A 12,590-nucleotide genomic window follows, 5' to 3' on the forward strand; every position below is an offset into this window, starting at 1 on the left:
GCTGGACTCATGTACCCACTGTCTCCCCAGCCACTGGCCCCTTTGACACCTATGTCATCAGGGAACAGAAGAACCTGAAAGGGACTCCCTGTGTACAGAAGAGAGAGAAAGGCCTTGCCGTCAGCCTGTCAGTAAGCAGGGAACACTTTCAGGCAGGGACCCAGAGTCAACATGTTTGAGTTGTGGCTGGCCTGACAGCTGCTGAGTTTGTCACCCAGATAATTAAATAAACGGCTTGAGCACAGAGATTCAGTATGTGGTGACATTTAGCGGCTGCTCCACGGGGGCCTTGATCTTAATTGAAGGTGCAATAGGGCAGAACCTTAAAGAAGTCCCAAATCAACTTCTCGCTCTAGTAATTAAACATTTGACTCCTGATCGTCATTCAAAGCCTCCCAAGTTTTGGCCTGAGTTCCATTACATGGCGCGAAGCAGGCTGAACCAAGGGCCTCCCTCCTCTCCACGGGGGGCAGAAGGCTCCATGTCACCCCCCCACCCCACCTCCTTCTCCTTCCCTCCTTCCTCGTGCTCCCTCAACACCCACTGACGTGCTCCCCCCACTGCCCCTTTGAGCAGGGTCCTACTAATGAATCTATCACCTCCTTTGCCGGGACCCTGTGATTCGTGTTGCGTGGTGGGCCTCCAGCTAGGGCTTCCCATCCTCTCACGTGGGGCCCTCTGTGGGACTGTGTGGGCCCTATAACACATAATCATCAATTTGCGCGTTCATCTAAGAAATGAACGGAACACCTCCAACAAGCAAAGAATAGAAAGACAAATCGCATTTCCCCACCCATAAGGACGTCCAAGATAGTGGGAGGACACGCAAGCTAACAAGAAGTTGTAACAGAGGGAGGATGCTGCTCCTGCTAGAAGTTCTGATGGCACCTTGGGGCTTGTGCCGGAAATCCCCTGGGCCCTATAGGTTTATGTCAGTTAAAGCGTGAACCTAGAAATCCTTGGTGATGAGCTCCTGGACAGGTCGTCTTTTCCAGCCCACAGCACACCCCTCAAGCTTTCTGGGGTGGTGATGAAGAAGGAGGTCCCTTCAAGGCCATCCCTGGGTGAGGGTGGTAGAAATTAGAAAGAAAACATAGCACAGTGGCTAAGAGTTTGGGCTTTCAGTGTGGACAAGGCCCTACCTGGATGATCTGTCCCTACACCTCTTGGATGTCTCTCCCCTTCTGCACTCTGCTCCAACAACCCCAGTCCCCTTTTTGATCCCCAAAAGTGCCAGGAGACCTCTCACAACAGGGTCTTTGCATCCGCTATTTATTCCGCTGGGATGCTCGTGCCCTGGATATTCAAATGCCTCCCTCCCTGACCTCCCAGCCTCCTTCAGGCCTTTGCTCAAAAGTCACTTCTCATGTTAGATGTTCTCACTAACTTCTTTCCCTGTCTTCCTCTTCTCTGGCACTTGTCACCACCTAAGACACCTCATCTCCTGTTTACTGTCTCCCCCATAAGTCTGTATGCTCCACGAGGGCAGGAGCCCTGTCTGTTTGTGCAGTGCTCTATCCCCAGTGCCCAGAGTAGACCCGACTCATAGGAAGTGTATGTTCTTTGGATGAATGGATGAAAGGGTTCAAGCAGGAGAGCACGTGGTCAGAGTTACAACCCTCTTGGAGGGTTCACTCTTAAAGCCACATGGAAGGTGGGTTTGAAGAAATATCTGACCAGGAGCTGGGAGAACAACTAGGGGGCCTGTGAAGAGTCAGAGGGACAGGGGCTGGACCAGGAAGACTGATGGATACCCATGTAGGAGGGATGTAGTAAGACCAGCCTGGAAAGTGCCACCTGGACTTGGCATTTACAAGGATACGGTGTTCTTAATGGGGACGAGAGCCAGGCGCAGGCCTTGGTGGGCAGAGCGCCAGGGAGCTGGGAAAGTGGAGGCAGCCAGCGCAGGCAAGGCTTCAGGTGCCTGGGAGACAAGGAGGGGAGAGGTGAAATGGTACCTTGAGGGATGCTGGCACGAAGCCAGCTCTTTAGGCTGTAGGGTGAAAGAGTGTGAGCCTGTCAGTGGACACAGAGAAGGAGGGGCTGGAATAAGAGGGAGTGCGTTCTGGGAAACAACAGGGAACATTGTGGGGGGCCTCGGAGACTGCAACCTGTTTCCATAACTGAAATCAGTGCTGTGGGAGACTTTCTCAGCTCAGTAACTTATTAGCAATTTTTAATTACTGGAATGTATTTAGAGTGTGGTGGTTCTGTGAAGCACACCACACGTGCTGAACTGACAGCACTCTTGTGTACTTGCAGGGTGCTCATGTCAGGACACTGTCTTGCATAAAACCTAGAGGAAATACCCAGAGGGGACACATGTTTAAGTCATGTTTCTTGATCCTGGAAGCAGATACTATAAATGGGATGACTGCGACCCGAGGGCCACTGTGCTGGAAGGCTCTTGGTGATGGACTGATGCCGGCAGAACCTATGGAGGAGGCTGCAAGAAGGAGACGGTCCGTGAAGACTCCCGTTGGTCCTTGAGATCTTGGGGTGTCTCTGGCTACAGCAGCCCCACACAGTGGCCCAGACAGTGGGGGTACTGGGGACTAGACCCCAACCTTCTTTTGGCTGTTAATTCCATGATGTCAGGCCTGGCATCCTGATCATACTGGTATCCTCAGGTCCTGCACAGCCTTGGCACCCAGTGGACATTCAACAATGTCTATCTCTTCAGCAAGTGGTGTTGGGAAGGCTGGACAGCTGCTTGTAAATCAATGAAGCTAGAACACACCCTCACATCATATATAAAAATAAACTCAAAATGGCTTAAAGACTGAAATATAAGACATGACACCATAAAGCTCCTAGAAGAGAACACAGGCAAAACATTCTCTGACATAAACTGCATCAATGTTTTCTTTGGTCAGTCTCCCAAGGCAATAGAAATAAAAACAAAAATAAACAAATGGGACCTAATCAAACTTATAAGCTTTTGCACAGCAAAGGAAACCATAAACAAAATGAAAAGACAACCTATGGACTGGGAGGAAATATTTGCAAATGATGCGACCGACAAGGGTTTAATTTCCAAAGTATACAAACAGCTCCTACAATTCAATAATGAAAAAACAAACAACCCAATTGAAAAATGGGCAGAAGACCTAAATAGTCATTTCTCCAAAAAAGACATATAGATATTCAATAGGCACATTAAAAGATGCTCATCATCTCTAATTATTAGAGAAATGCAAATCAAAACTACAGTGAGGTACCACCTCACACAAGTCAGAATGGCCGTCATTAAAAAGCCTACAAATAACAAATGCTGGAGAGGGTGTGGAGAAAAGGGAACCCTCCTGCACTGTTGGTGGGAATGTAAATTGGTGTAGCCACTATGGAGAACAGTACGGAGGTTCCTCAAAAACTGAAAATAGAATTGTCATATGATCCAGCAATCCCATTCCTGGGCATGTATCCAGGCAAAACTATAATTCAAAAAGATACATGCACCCCTATGTTCATAGCAGCACTATTTACAATAGCCAAGACATGGAAACAACCAAAATGTCCATTGACAGGTGAATGTATAAAGAAGATGTGGTACATATCTACAATGGAATACTACTCAGCCATAAAAAGGAATGAAATAATGCCATTTGCAGCAACATGGATGCAACTAGAGATCATCATACTAAGTGAAGTAAGTCAGAAAGAGAAAGACAAATACCATATTTCACTTATATGTGGAATCTAAAATACTACACAAATGAGTATCTATGAAACAGAAACAGATCCACAAATATAGAGAACAGACTTGTGGTTGCAAAGGGGCCTGGGGGTAGGGGAGGGAAGGACTGGGAGTTTGGATTAGCAGATGCAAACTAGTATATACATGATGGATGAACAACAAGGTCCTACTGTATAGCACTGGGAACTATATTAAATATCCTCTGATAAACCATAATGGAAAAGAATATGAAAAAGAATATACAGATGTATAACTGAGTCACTTTGCTGTACACATAACATTGTAAATCAACTAAACTTCAATAAAATTAAAAAAAACACACCAATATCTCTGAAGAGAGACAGCTTGGTGGCAAATGGCCACATCCCCCTGTGTGGAGCTCAAAGTGAAGGACAGGAAGGGTACAGAGAGATTCCTTTGCAAGGGCTGGGGAAGCAGCAGCGGCCTTTGGACAGAATGCAGGTGGGACCAGGAGTTGAAGGGCAATTGGAAGAAACTGGAAACAGGTAGGGGGGCTGGAGAGAAAGTAGAGGCCAATGCCCAGAGGCCAGAGCAAGCTAACAGTGGGCATGCCCCAGAGGCTCTGAGGCTTCGTCTCCAGCCTCCTCTGGCAGCTCTGGGAGATGCTGAGTTTCCCACTCCTTCCTTAGGGGAGAGGAAGTGGTCTGGCGCTCTGGTGTGCAGAGGCCCTGTGGGTTCGGGGTGACTGAGCCAGCTCTCCCGGAGAAGCTCCCAGTTGGGCCTCTTGCTGACCTGCATAGCAGGGAGGCCCAGCCCAGCAGCAGAGGCCTTTCCCACTGACCATGGCTCCTGAGTCCTCCCTCCACAAATTCTCCTGGGGGCAAAGGATAAAGCAGTCGCATCTGCTGTGAACATGACTTGCTGGGACCGAATTAAAAAGAGCCCTGAAGCTGGGGGTGATTATGAAGGGTGGGCTGTAGCGACAGAGCCTGTGGAACTTGGGGCAGGTACTCGTCCTCTCCGGGCCTCCGGGTTCCCATCTGGGAAACGGGAAAGCTGGACTATCTTATCTGACACTCAGTCAGCTTGAGTTCAAATTACCTAGGTTGGCACACAGGCCTCACTCTTACCCACTTGTCTGCATTCACTTGTAGTCTCCGTCACCATCCCCCACCCACCACCCCCCCCCGCACCCAGGACCTGCATCTGAATCACCTGCTCTGTCCCGTCCGCACCCTAGGATGCCCTCACTCACCTTTCAAGATTCACCTCAAATGTCTCTTCTCCAGCTCCCTCCCCAGACATTCCCCTTCTCATCCTCTGGTGGACCAATCCCTCCCTCAGGCTCAACTGACAGTTCCTGAGGGCCTTTCAGGCATTCCAAAAACTTCCTCTAGACCTGGAATCAAGAGCTGTTGGTTCTTCTCTTCCATCTCTACTAGCTCACGGGGTGAACTTGGATGACTCACTGCATCTCTTTTCAAAAAGCAAGGCCGACTTATAGGGCAGGAATAGAGATGCAGGTGTAGAGAACAGGTATGTGGACACGGGGTGGGTGGGGAAGGGGAGGGGAGGGCGGGATGAACTGGGAGATTAGGTTTGACATAAATACACTACCATGTGTAAAATAGAAAGCTACTGAGAACCTGCTGTATAGCTCAGGGAGCTCAGCCCGGCGCTCTGGGATGACCTAGATGGGGGGTAAAGTGGGCGAGGGAGGTCGAAGAGGGAGGGGATGTAGGTGTGCATACAGCTGGTTTACTTCCTTGTACAGCAGAAACTAACACAACATTGTAAAACGGTTTTACTCTAATTAAAAAAAAAAAAACCAAGGTAGTTGGAGAAGCTGATAGAAGTTTGATCATTTGGAGGTCAAATTCCAGTCATTCGTTAAATACACGTGGAGGACAAATGTTCTTTTCTCCCCTTGTTCACAGAACATCCACACGCCTGACCTCTAAGCCCATATCCAGCGTGGTCACATGCGGGCAGGGTTCTTACAGCCTCCTGCGTCTGCCTCTCGACCGTGCCCTAATGTCTGCAATGACAACACCGTCCTCTGGAGTGCTGTGATACTGCTTAGAGAAGAGCGCTCATGATGTGACTGGCACTGCTCATTTTACGCTCACGACACCATGAGGTAGGCGCTATCATCATTCCCATCTTACAGACGCAGTGAGTGAGACAGAGCTTATGTGTCTTCTCCAAGGCGGTGTGGAACGGCCCCACGGCTGACCTAAAGCCGGTGCCTTTGGTCCTGTGCCACCTGCTCCCTCAGCATGGGCCTCTCCGCAGGCCCCAGCACCTTCCTGCTGTAGGGACCGCTCCAGCAGCGTGAAGCCAAATCCCCTAGGATGCCTGCCACCACCAACACGGCCCTGCGCCCGCTGCTCCCACACCGTGGGACGCTGAGTCTCTGGGGCTGGGCCGATACAGCTGGGAATGTGAGTAGCTCTCCCTGGCAGGGCAGAGGAGACTTGCCGAAGTGTGGGAATGCCCTGGAGGCATGGGACTCAATTTATGTTTCTAAAGCAGTAAGATGTGAAGTAACAACAACAACTAAATACCCAAAAGAAGTCTTTGGCAGCAAGATCTATCTGCTCTGCTAACTTGTAACAGATGTTTGGGTTTTTATTCCTGTGTTTAGTAACACTTAAGAAGAAAAGGTTTATTAGTGAGCCTATAGCATGTTTAATTTTTAAAATAAAAAGCGGCAACTATTTTCTCTGATTTCATAAGCCTGGGAACCAAAGCGTACCTACAAATTCCATGCAGGATAAGGAAGCTTAATGGTCTGTTTAGAACTGAAACCCTAACAGGCTTCTTTCTTCCAAAATTTCATGGTTTGTTGGGAAAACTGCCCAACAATGACACTATCATCTGGGATAATACAAGCCAGGAGTGGTGAGTGATAGCTGAGTGGCAAGCCTGTCTTCTCCAACAGTGTAGGAGATAAAGCGTGAATTCAGAACTGAGTCAGAAAAATCATTTTAAAAGTGCCAGCTAGTATACAAATAGGAATGCCATGTCACAAGATAACTTTTAAGACACAAACTCTAGAAGAAGTTAAAGGTACAGAGAAATCCACCTACTATCTTGGTGTTCACTGGTGATATTTGGTACCGAGGACAAATGTGGCTCTAATTTTGCCCCAAGGAGAAGGAGAGACAGTATCCCACCTCCCTTGTCCCCCTGACTTTCAGCGAGTGAGACCCTGTTTGGGAAGTCAGGACTGCTGGTATGGAAGCTGCCAACACCCGCTGAAGCAAGGCTGCTGAGTTCAGTTTTGATTTTCTCACCAGCTAATGATCCCTAAATGATGTTGTATTTCATTCTGTATTCACACAGTATTCCATTGCCATGGCAACGGGAATGTGATACCACAAATTTTCTTGTACATGGGCTTCGAATGCTGCGTCTCCTCCCTGGCAGAGGGGTTAGTGTCATGTCCCCAGGCGGTACCCCTGAGAACACCCTCCGCACCCCAGTGAGGGCTCAGGGGCTCTGGTGGCAGAGCGAGTGCTCTGAATTGCGGTGGCCTCGCCTAGGAACCCACCACCACGTCCCCATCCCCCTTGCTCTAGGCGCTCCAACTCCATAAGGACGGTCCTAATATAGTGACTTCTGGGGGCAGAGAAAGCCCCAGAGAGTAAAGTCATAACTTCTCTTTGTAAAGCTGGAAGGAAAAGACAGTGAAACATCATGATTTTAGAATTTTTGTTTGCATGGGAAAAAGGTGTTTTTAAGTTTCCTGGATCAACAACTCCCTGGAAATTTGGGATCATCAATGGAGCTCAAGATGGCATTAAATACTCTGCTGCCATCTTGGGGTGAGGACTGAAGGAAGCTGTCCTTTATACCCACCAGGTTTTTTCCCAAGAATCTCATCCTGCCTGCCCCCCAGCCCTCTGTCAATCCATTACGCCCCGCTCCCCGTTGGAGCCATGGTTCTGGCGAAGGTGAAGAAGTGCGCTCCCAAAGCACCCTCCTAGGCCTGGCTGCCTCCGTGCCCTCCAAGGCCCTGGGACCAGTGAACAGATCTCTACTGCTTGCTGGGCATTCCCTATGGAAATGCTAGAGAAGGAGAGGCTGGCTGGCCTCCTGCCTAGGAACTGGAGCTGATGCTGAACCAGAGGCAGTGAAGGCTTCTCCATGGGGTCCAGACCCATGGGGCCAGGGCTGCAGACGGGAGAGCCCTAGCCCCAGGTGGGCATCTCCAGGATAGCCTGAGGGCCTGACTCTCAGCACGTTCCTCTCCCACTCTCCATCTACCAGCAAGCCATCCGAGCCAAAGACCTGCTTGTCAGAGCCCTTGTTCCTGCCTCTGCATTCCCCTCACAGCTTGTGCACCTCTCTGCTCCAGGCCTGAGGCCACACTGAATTAGATAAATGATGACAACAGGTGTCATTAATACCCGACACGTGTAACACACCCGGCCCACGCTAAGTGGTCTCTGTGTTGCATCTCCTTTACTTTTCTCCACGGAGCAGGTGGGAACTGCCAACAGCCCCTTTTTACAGCTGAGGAAAAGGCCCAGAGAGGCGGAGTCATGCACCCAAGGTCACAGAACTGGGCTGCAACCCCAGGTCCCTCTGGGACTTTGTAGGTACCCCTTTCCACCGAAAAGGGATCTTTTGCAGAGCGGCTCTGTCTGCCACTCAAGTGGGTGGGAATTCACAAAATCGGTGAAAAACCCAACGAATCAGAAGGATTTGGTGAATAAATTCAATCAGCACGAAGCAGAGGCAAGACCTAATCTGCCTGCCCCTCCCGCACGCTCTCCAGCTCTCCCCCAGCATCCCTCACCATGGCAGGTTTTGTGGTGGGTGATTTTCCCTCACGGGACATAAGAAATGCTGTTTGAATAACCGATGGTGAGGGAGGCTATGCACACTCTGATGCAGAAATAAAAACCTTTAGAAAGATGCAAGTTGGGGGATACTGGAAACCGGAGAATGGAACATCAGTCTATAAAATTCAACATGGCCAATAAGGCTGGATGGAGCAAGTGGTCAAGTGTTTTAGTGCTCACGGCTGCTGAGGCATCGGCAGGCCTGGGCTGGGCAGGGCTTCCAGGCCTTGGACATATTTCCTGGGCTCATTTTGTCTTGATTCCACATTGGGCCTCACGATTTCTAAAGCACGTCAGCATTCGTGTCATAAGCATGGCCATGAAAGGGTCCAAGACTTCCCATCACAAGATAAACTCAGCTTTCTGGAGACCCGCCTGCTCCAGGACCCCACTGCCAGGGCCCGTGGACGAGGTGGGAAAGCTGCCCTTTCTCAGGGTGCAGAAGGCCCACAGACCTGGACTCCTCCACTGTGAATCCTCCTGCCACATGGTCCTGGCGCCTGTGCAAGTGAGACCACAGCTCTGCCCTTCCCTCTGGGCACCCAGGCTCCCAGCTGTGACCACACAGAAGCCCTTTTCTGTCAGTGTCACCAGCACTCTGCAGCGGGGCTCCATCCAGGCTTTCTCCTCCCCTCCCGGCCCTGCCCCACAGCACGTCTCGGACCTCATGCAGCTGGGCTCCCCACCTCCAGCATCCCCCGGCTCGGGCCATTGGGCCTGTTCCCACCTGCCCAAGTGCTGCTTCTCCCGTCTCACATCGTCTGATTTATTCACGTGCGGCCATTTGGGTTCAGCATCACCAATATTCCTACAGGCTGTGGCATGCACCATTCATTGGGGCCACGTGAACACGGGAATTTGCGGTCTAGCTCTCATATGCTTGAGCGTCTGTGAGTTGTTGACGTCTTGGTGCAAGGCCCTGAGCCACGTGCTGAGACTATATTCGTGCCCCAAGAGCCACGGGCTCTGCCCTTGAGGCTCTTATCATCCACTGGGAGCTGGCACTGCCCCTCTCACTCAAGCCCAGCAGAGGGCATGAACCCTTTGGCCCCAACTCCACGGACACCTTCTTGCAGGGCCTTCCTCATCTTACTCAGAGGTGTTCTGGACAGGCCAGGTGACCGCTCTAGGCCAGAGCTGGAGTGCCCACCATACTGGGAACCACTGGACCGCGGGGTCCATCCGGCCACATTCTACACACAGCATGGTCTCCTGATTCACGAGACACTGTCCGGAGGGGCCAACGTGCTCTCTGCCGCCACCTGGCAGGGCCCACCCTACGCAAGAGACCTGGGCAGTGCCTACCCTGTGCAAGAGACCTGGGCGGTGCCTTTCAGCCTGGTTCCTACTGGACACATGCTCTGCACCAGCCCAGGGCTTAGTGGGCCTCCCTGGCTTCTGGTCTCCCAGGGCCTTCCTCTAAGGGCAAGGGCCTCTGGAGGTGGACACAAATGAACATGCATCTCTGAAATAATGCTGCTGCTATGTTGTTAAGACTCTTTCCTCTTTCTCTTTTTTTAAAAACACATTTAACCTGTAAGACGCAGCACCCAGGTCATTTGTCAGAAAGGCATTAGCAAATCCATGACACAACCTACGAGCATAGAAGCAGGGAGCCGTCTTCCTACCTTTAAGGAAACAGTCCTTGCTGTGGACGATGACAATCTTCTTCCCCAGCAGGCAAGCAGCACGGTGGAGCTCACAGTGGTTTTCGTAAACCCTCCCGTCGGAGCCACACACGGGCACGTAGCTGGGACTGCAGGCCTCCAGGCACCGGCACTCGGGCTCCCCCGTCTCCCTGCTGAGCGCGCACCTGCTCCCGTGGCTGCAAAACTTCTTCCTGCAGGAGGCCGGCAGCCCACGGTGGCCGGAAAGCCCTGCCGGCACACAAACACAGAAGGTCAGCCGTGAGCACGCGGGGGTGTGTGGCTCTTTCAGGCTGTGGTGAGCAGAGGCTGTGAAGCTCAGGCCTGGGGGCTCGGGCGCCCCATGGAGCCCCTGCCCCTCTGGCGGGGGTGCTACAAGCAGTGCCCTGCTGTGTAGAACCCAGGTTTTTTGGCTGGCTCTCGCCAAACATCTCAGACACAACCCCTGCCCATCCTGGAAGGGAGGAGTAAACAGAGGGCCACACGGAGCTGGCAAAGTACCGATGGACCCTGCTGACTGAGCGGAGGAGGGCTTTCCAAGGGACAGAGGGCTTGAGCCAAGGCTCCCGTAACCACAGTGCAGGGAGCACTTGCCTGTCTCTGGGAGGAGACGGTGTGGGGTGGGGGGATAAGGGTAGCAAGGCGCGGTTCTGCCTTATAGACTCAGACAGCCAAGCAGAGGCGTTTTGGTCTGATATGTTAGGGACTGGGGAGCCGTGGTGGGGTCTAGGGAGTAAGGAGAAAATGGTACTCTTCTTTTTTTTTTTTTTTTTTTTGCGGTACGCGGGCCTCTCACTGTTGGGGCCTCTCCCGTTGTGGAGCACAGGCTCCGGACACACAGGCTCAGCGGCCATAGCTCCTGGGCCCAACCGCTCCGCGGCACACGGGATCCTCCCGGACCGGGGCACGAACCCGTGTCCCCTGCATCGGCAGGCGGACTCTCAACCACTGCGCCACCAGGGAAGCCCGAAAATGGTACTCTTAAGTTTCAGGATCGGGGGGCAGCCAAGGCAGGGAGGCCAAAAGTTGACCTATTCCTCTGAGGAGAATACAGTTCTCTAGGACACAACAGCAGTGGTGGCACCAGCAGCCTTTGTCCACTGCTCAGTCCTTTCTAGCACAATCCTGCAGCCTGCAGCCACGGGCAAGAAGGCTGAGACCATGGAAACAGCAGCTGCTGTGTTCCTTCGGGTCTCACACTTGCCATGTTGTCGTGTGTCTCCTGCACCCAACACAAGCCCATAGTGAGCTCAGGCCGTGGTGTCTAGAGCTCACACAGCAAAGCAGCAGGACAGCTGGTAGAGTGGCTTATTGCTGAAAAGGTACACTTACATGGAGGGCCAAATAAGCATCTACCACCAACGTGACACTCCTCCGAAGAGTCCAGAAAACTGGATGATTGCCACGTGGCATTAATGGCAACAGACAGCAACTTGAGAATTATAAAGGGCTATCAAGACGCAAATAATTAAAACATGAATGCAGATTTTATGGCCACAGAGGTTTTTGCTTTCAAGTTTTAATTAAATCTTCTTCAAAATATTGGCAAGACAGAATGGCCTGGGCCATCAAGACTGAACTTTCAGCCTCAAGTCCTACCTCATGGGATGAACATGCTTAAGGAAAAAAAAAAAACGTTGTTTTTGGTTGAGTCTGTTTTTCATCATTATAGATTTGAAAAGAAAAAGTCAGTTATCGGTAGATTAACTGCTTGATTCAATAACTCATTTAAATTCCTCCAGCCTTGGCAAGCTGAGAAATATTGACTTTTTCTTGAATCATAATAAACTAGAAGGTCAAAATATCTCTGAGCAGCATAAAAGTGCAGAGTGTAAGTGGGCGTGGGAATCTCCTTTGTCCACCTGGCTAACTGTTGGCGCGTCACCGCGAAGGTTAGGTGGCATTCACCGGCCCCAGCGTGCACCCTCCTGTCAAGGCTGACAGGCGGCGGGGAGCCAAGGCACTCGGCAGTGGGAGGCTCTGGGCCGGAGGCCCTTCACCCAGGGTGCTTATGGCTGCTTTGCCACGGAGTGTGTTTGATTAGTATGAGTCTCCTGGGTTATTGGAAAATGGGTTATCCTGGAGAGCACCAGAGGCTATTGGAAGAAACTAACCAGCTCTAAAAATATCAGCCTTTGTTTCTTTCCCACAAAGTGCTGCCACTGTATCACTATTTTAATAAACTGCCCTGTGGGATGAGAAGGATACCCACTAGCCACCCCATTTTGAAGAAACAAAGCCCAACCTTCCGAGCCTGTGGTCTTTCAGTTCCTGCTTTGGTGCTTTTGCCCCGGCTGTGCTACCTGCCCAGACTGGGCTCTCTCTGGTACATCAGCTCCAATGCACCCTTGGGGTCCACTTCCTCCACCAGGTGCCTGCTGCCACCTCCAGTCCGAGGGCCCCTCTCTGAACCCCCTGACCCTGAGAGGGTCT

The 12,590-nt window shown here is 51.3% G+C and overlaps 1 protein-coding gene across 1 annotated transcript in view; it reads right to left on the reverse strand.

Annotated features, from left to right (window-relative positions):
* The window catches only part of FSTL4 (follistatin like 4), a gene marked incomplete at its 3' end in the record, with an annotated part of 428,849 nt that overhangs the window by 226,181 nt on the left and 190,078 nt on the right, over positions 1 to 12,590 (reverse strand). Inside the window, exon 3 of the mRNA XM_082651059.1 lies at positions 10,140 to 10,388. Coding sequence (XP_082507185.1) covers positions 10,140 to 10,388 — 249 coding nt within the window. The remainder of the gene's footprint in view (positions 1 to 10,139; positions 10,389 to 12,590) is intronic.

Source organism: Grampus griseus (assembly GCF_964374135.1).
Source record: "Grampus griseus genome assembly, chromosome: 3".
Classification (NCBI taxonomy): domain Eukaryota; kingdom Metazoa; phylum Chordata; class Mammalia; order Artiodactyla; family Delphinidae; genus Grampus; species Grampus griseus.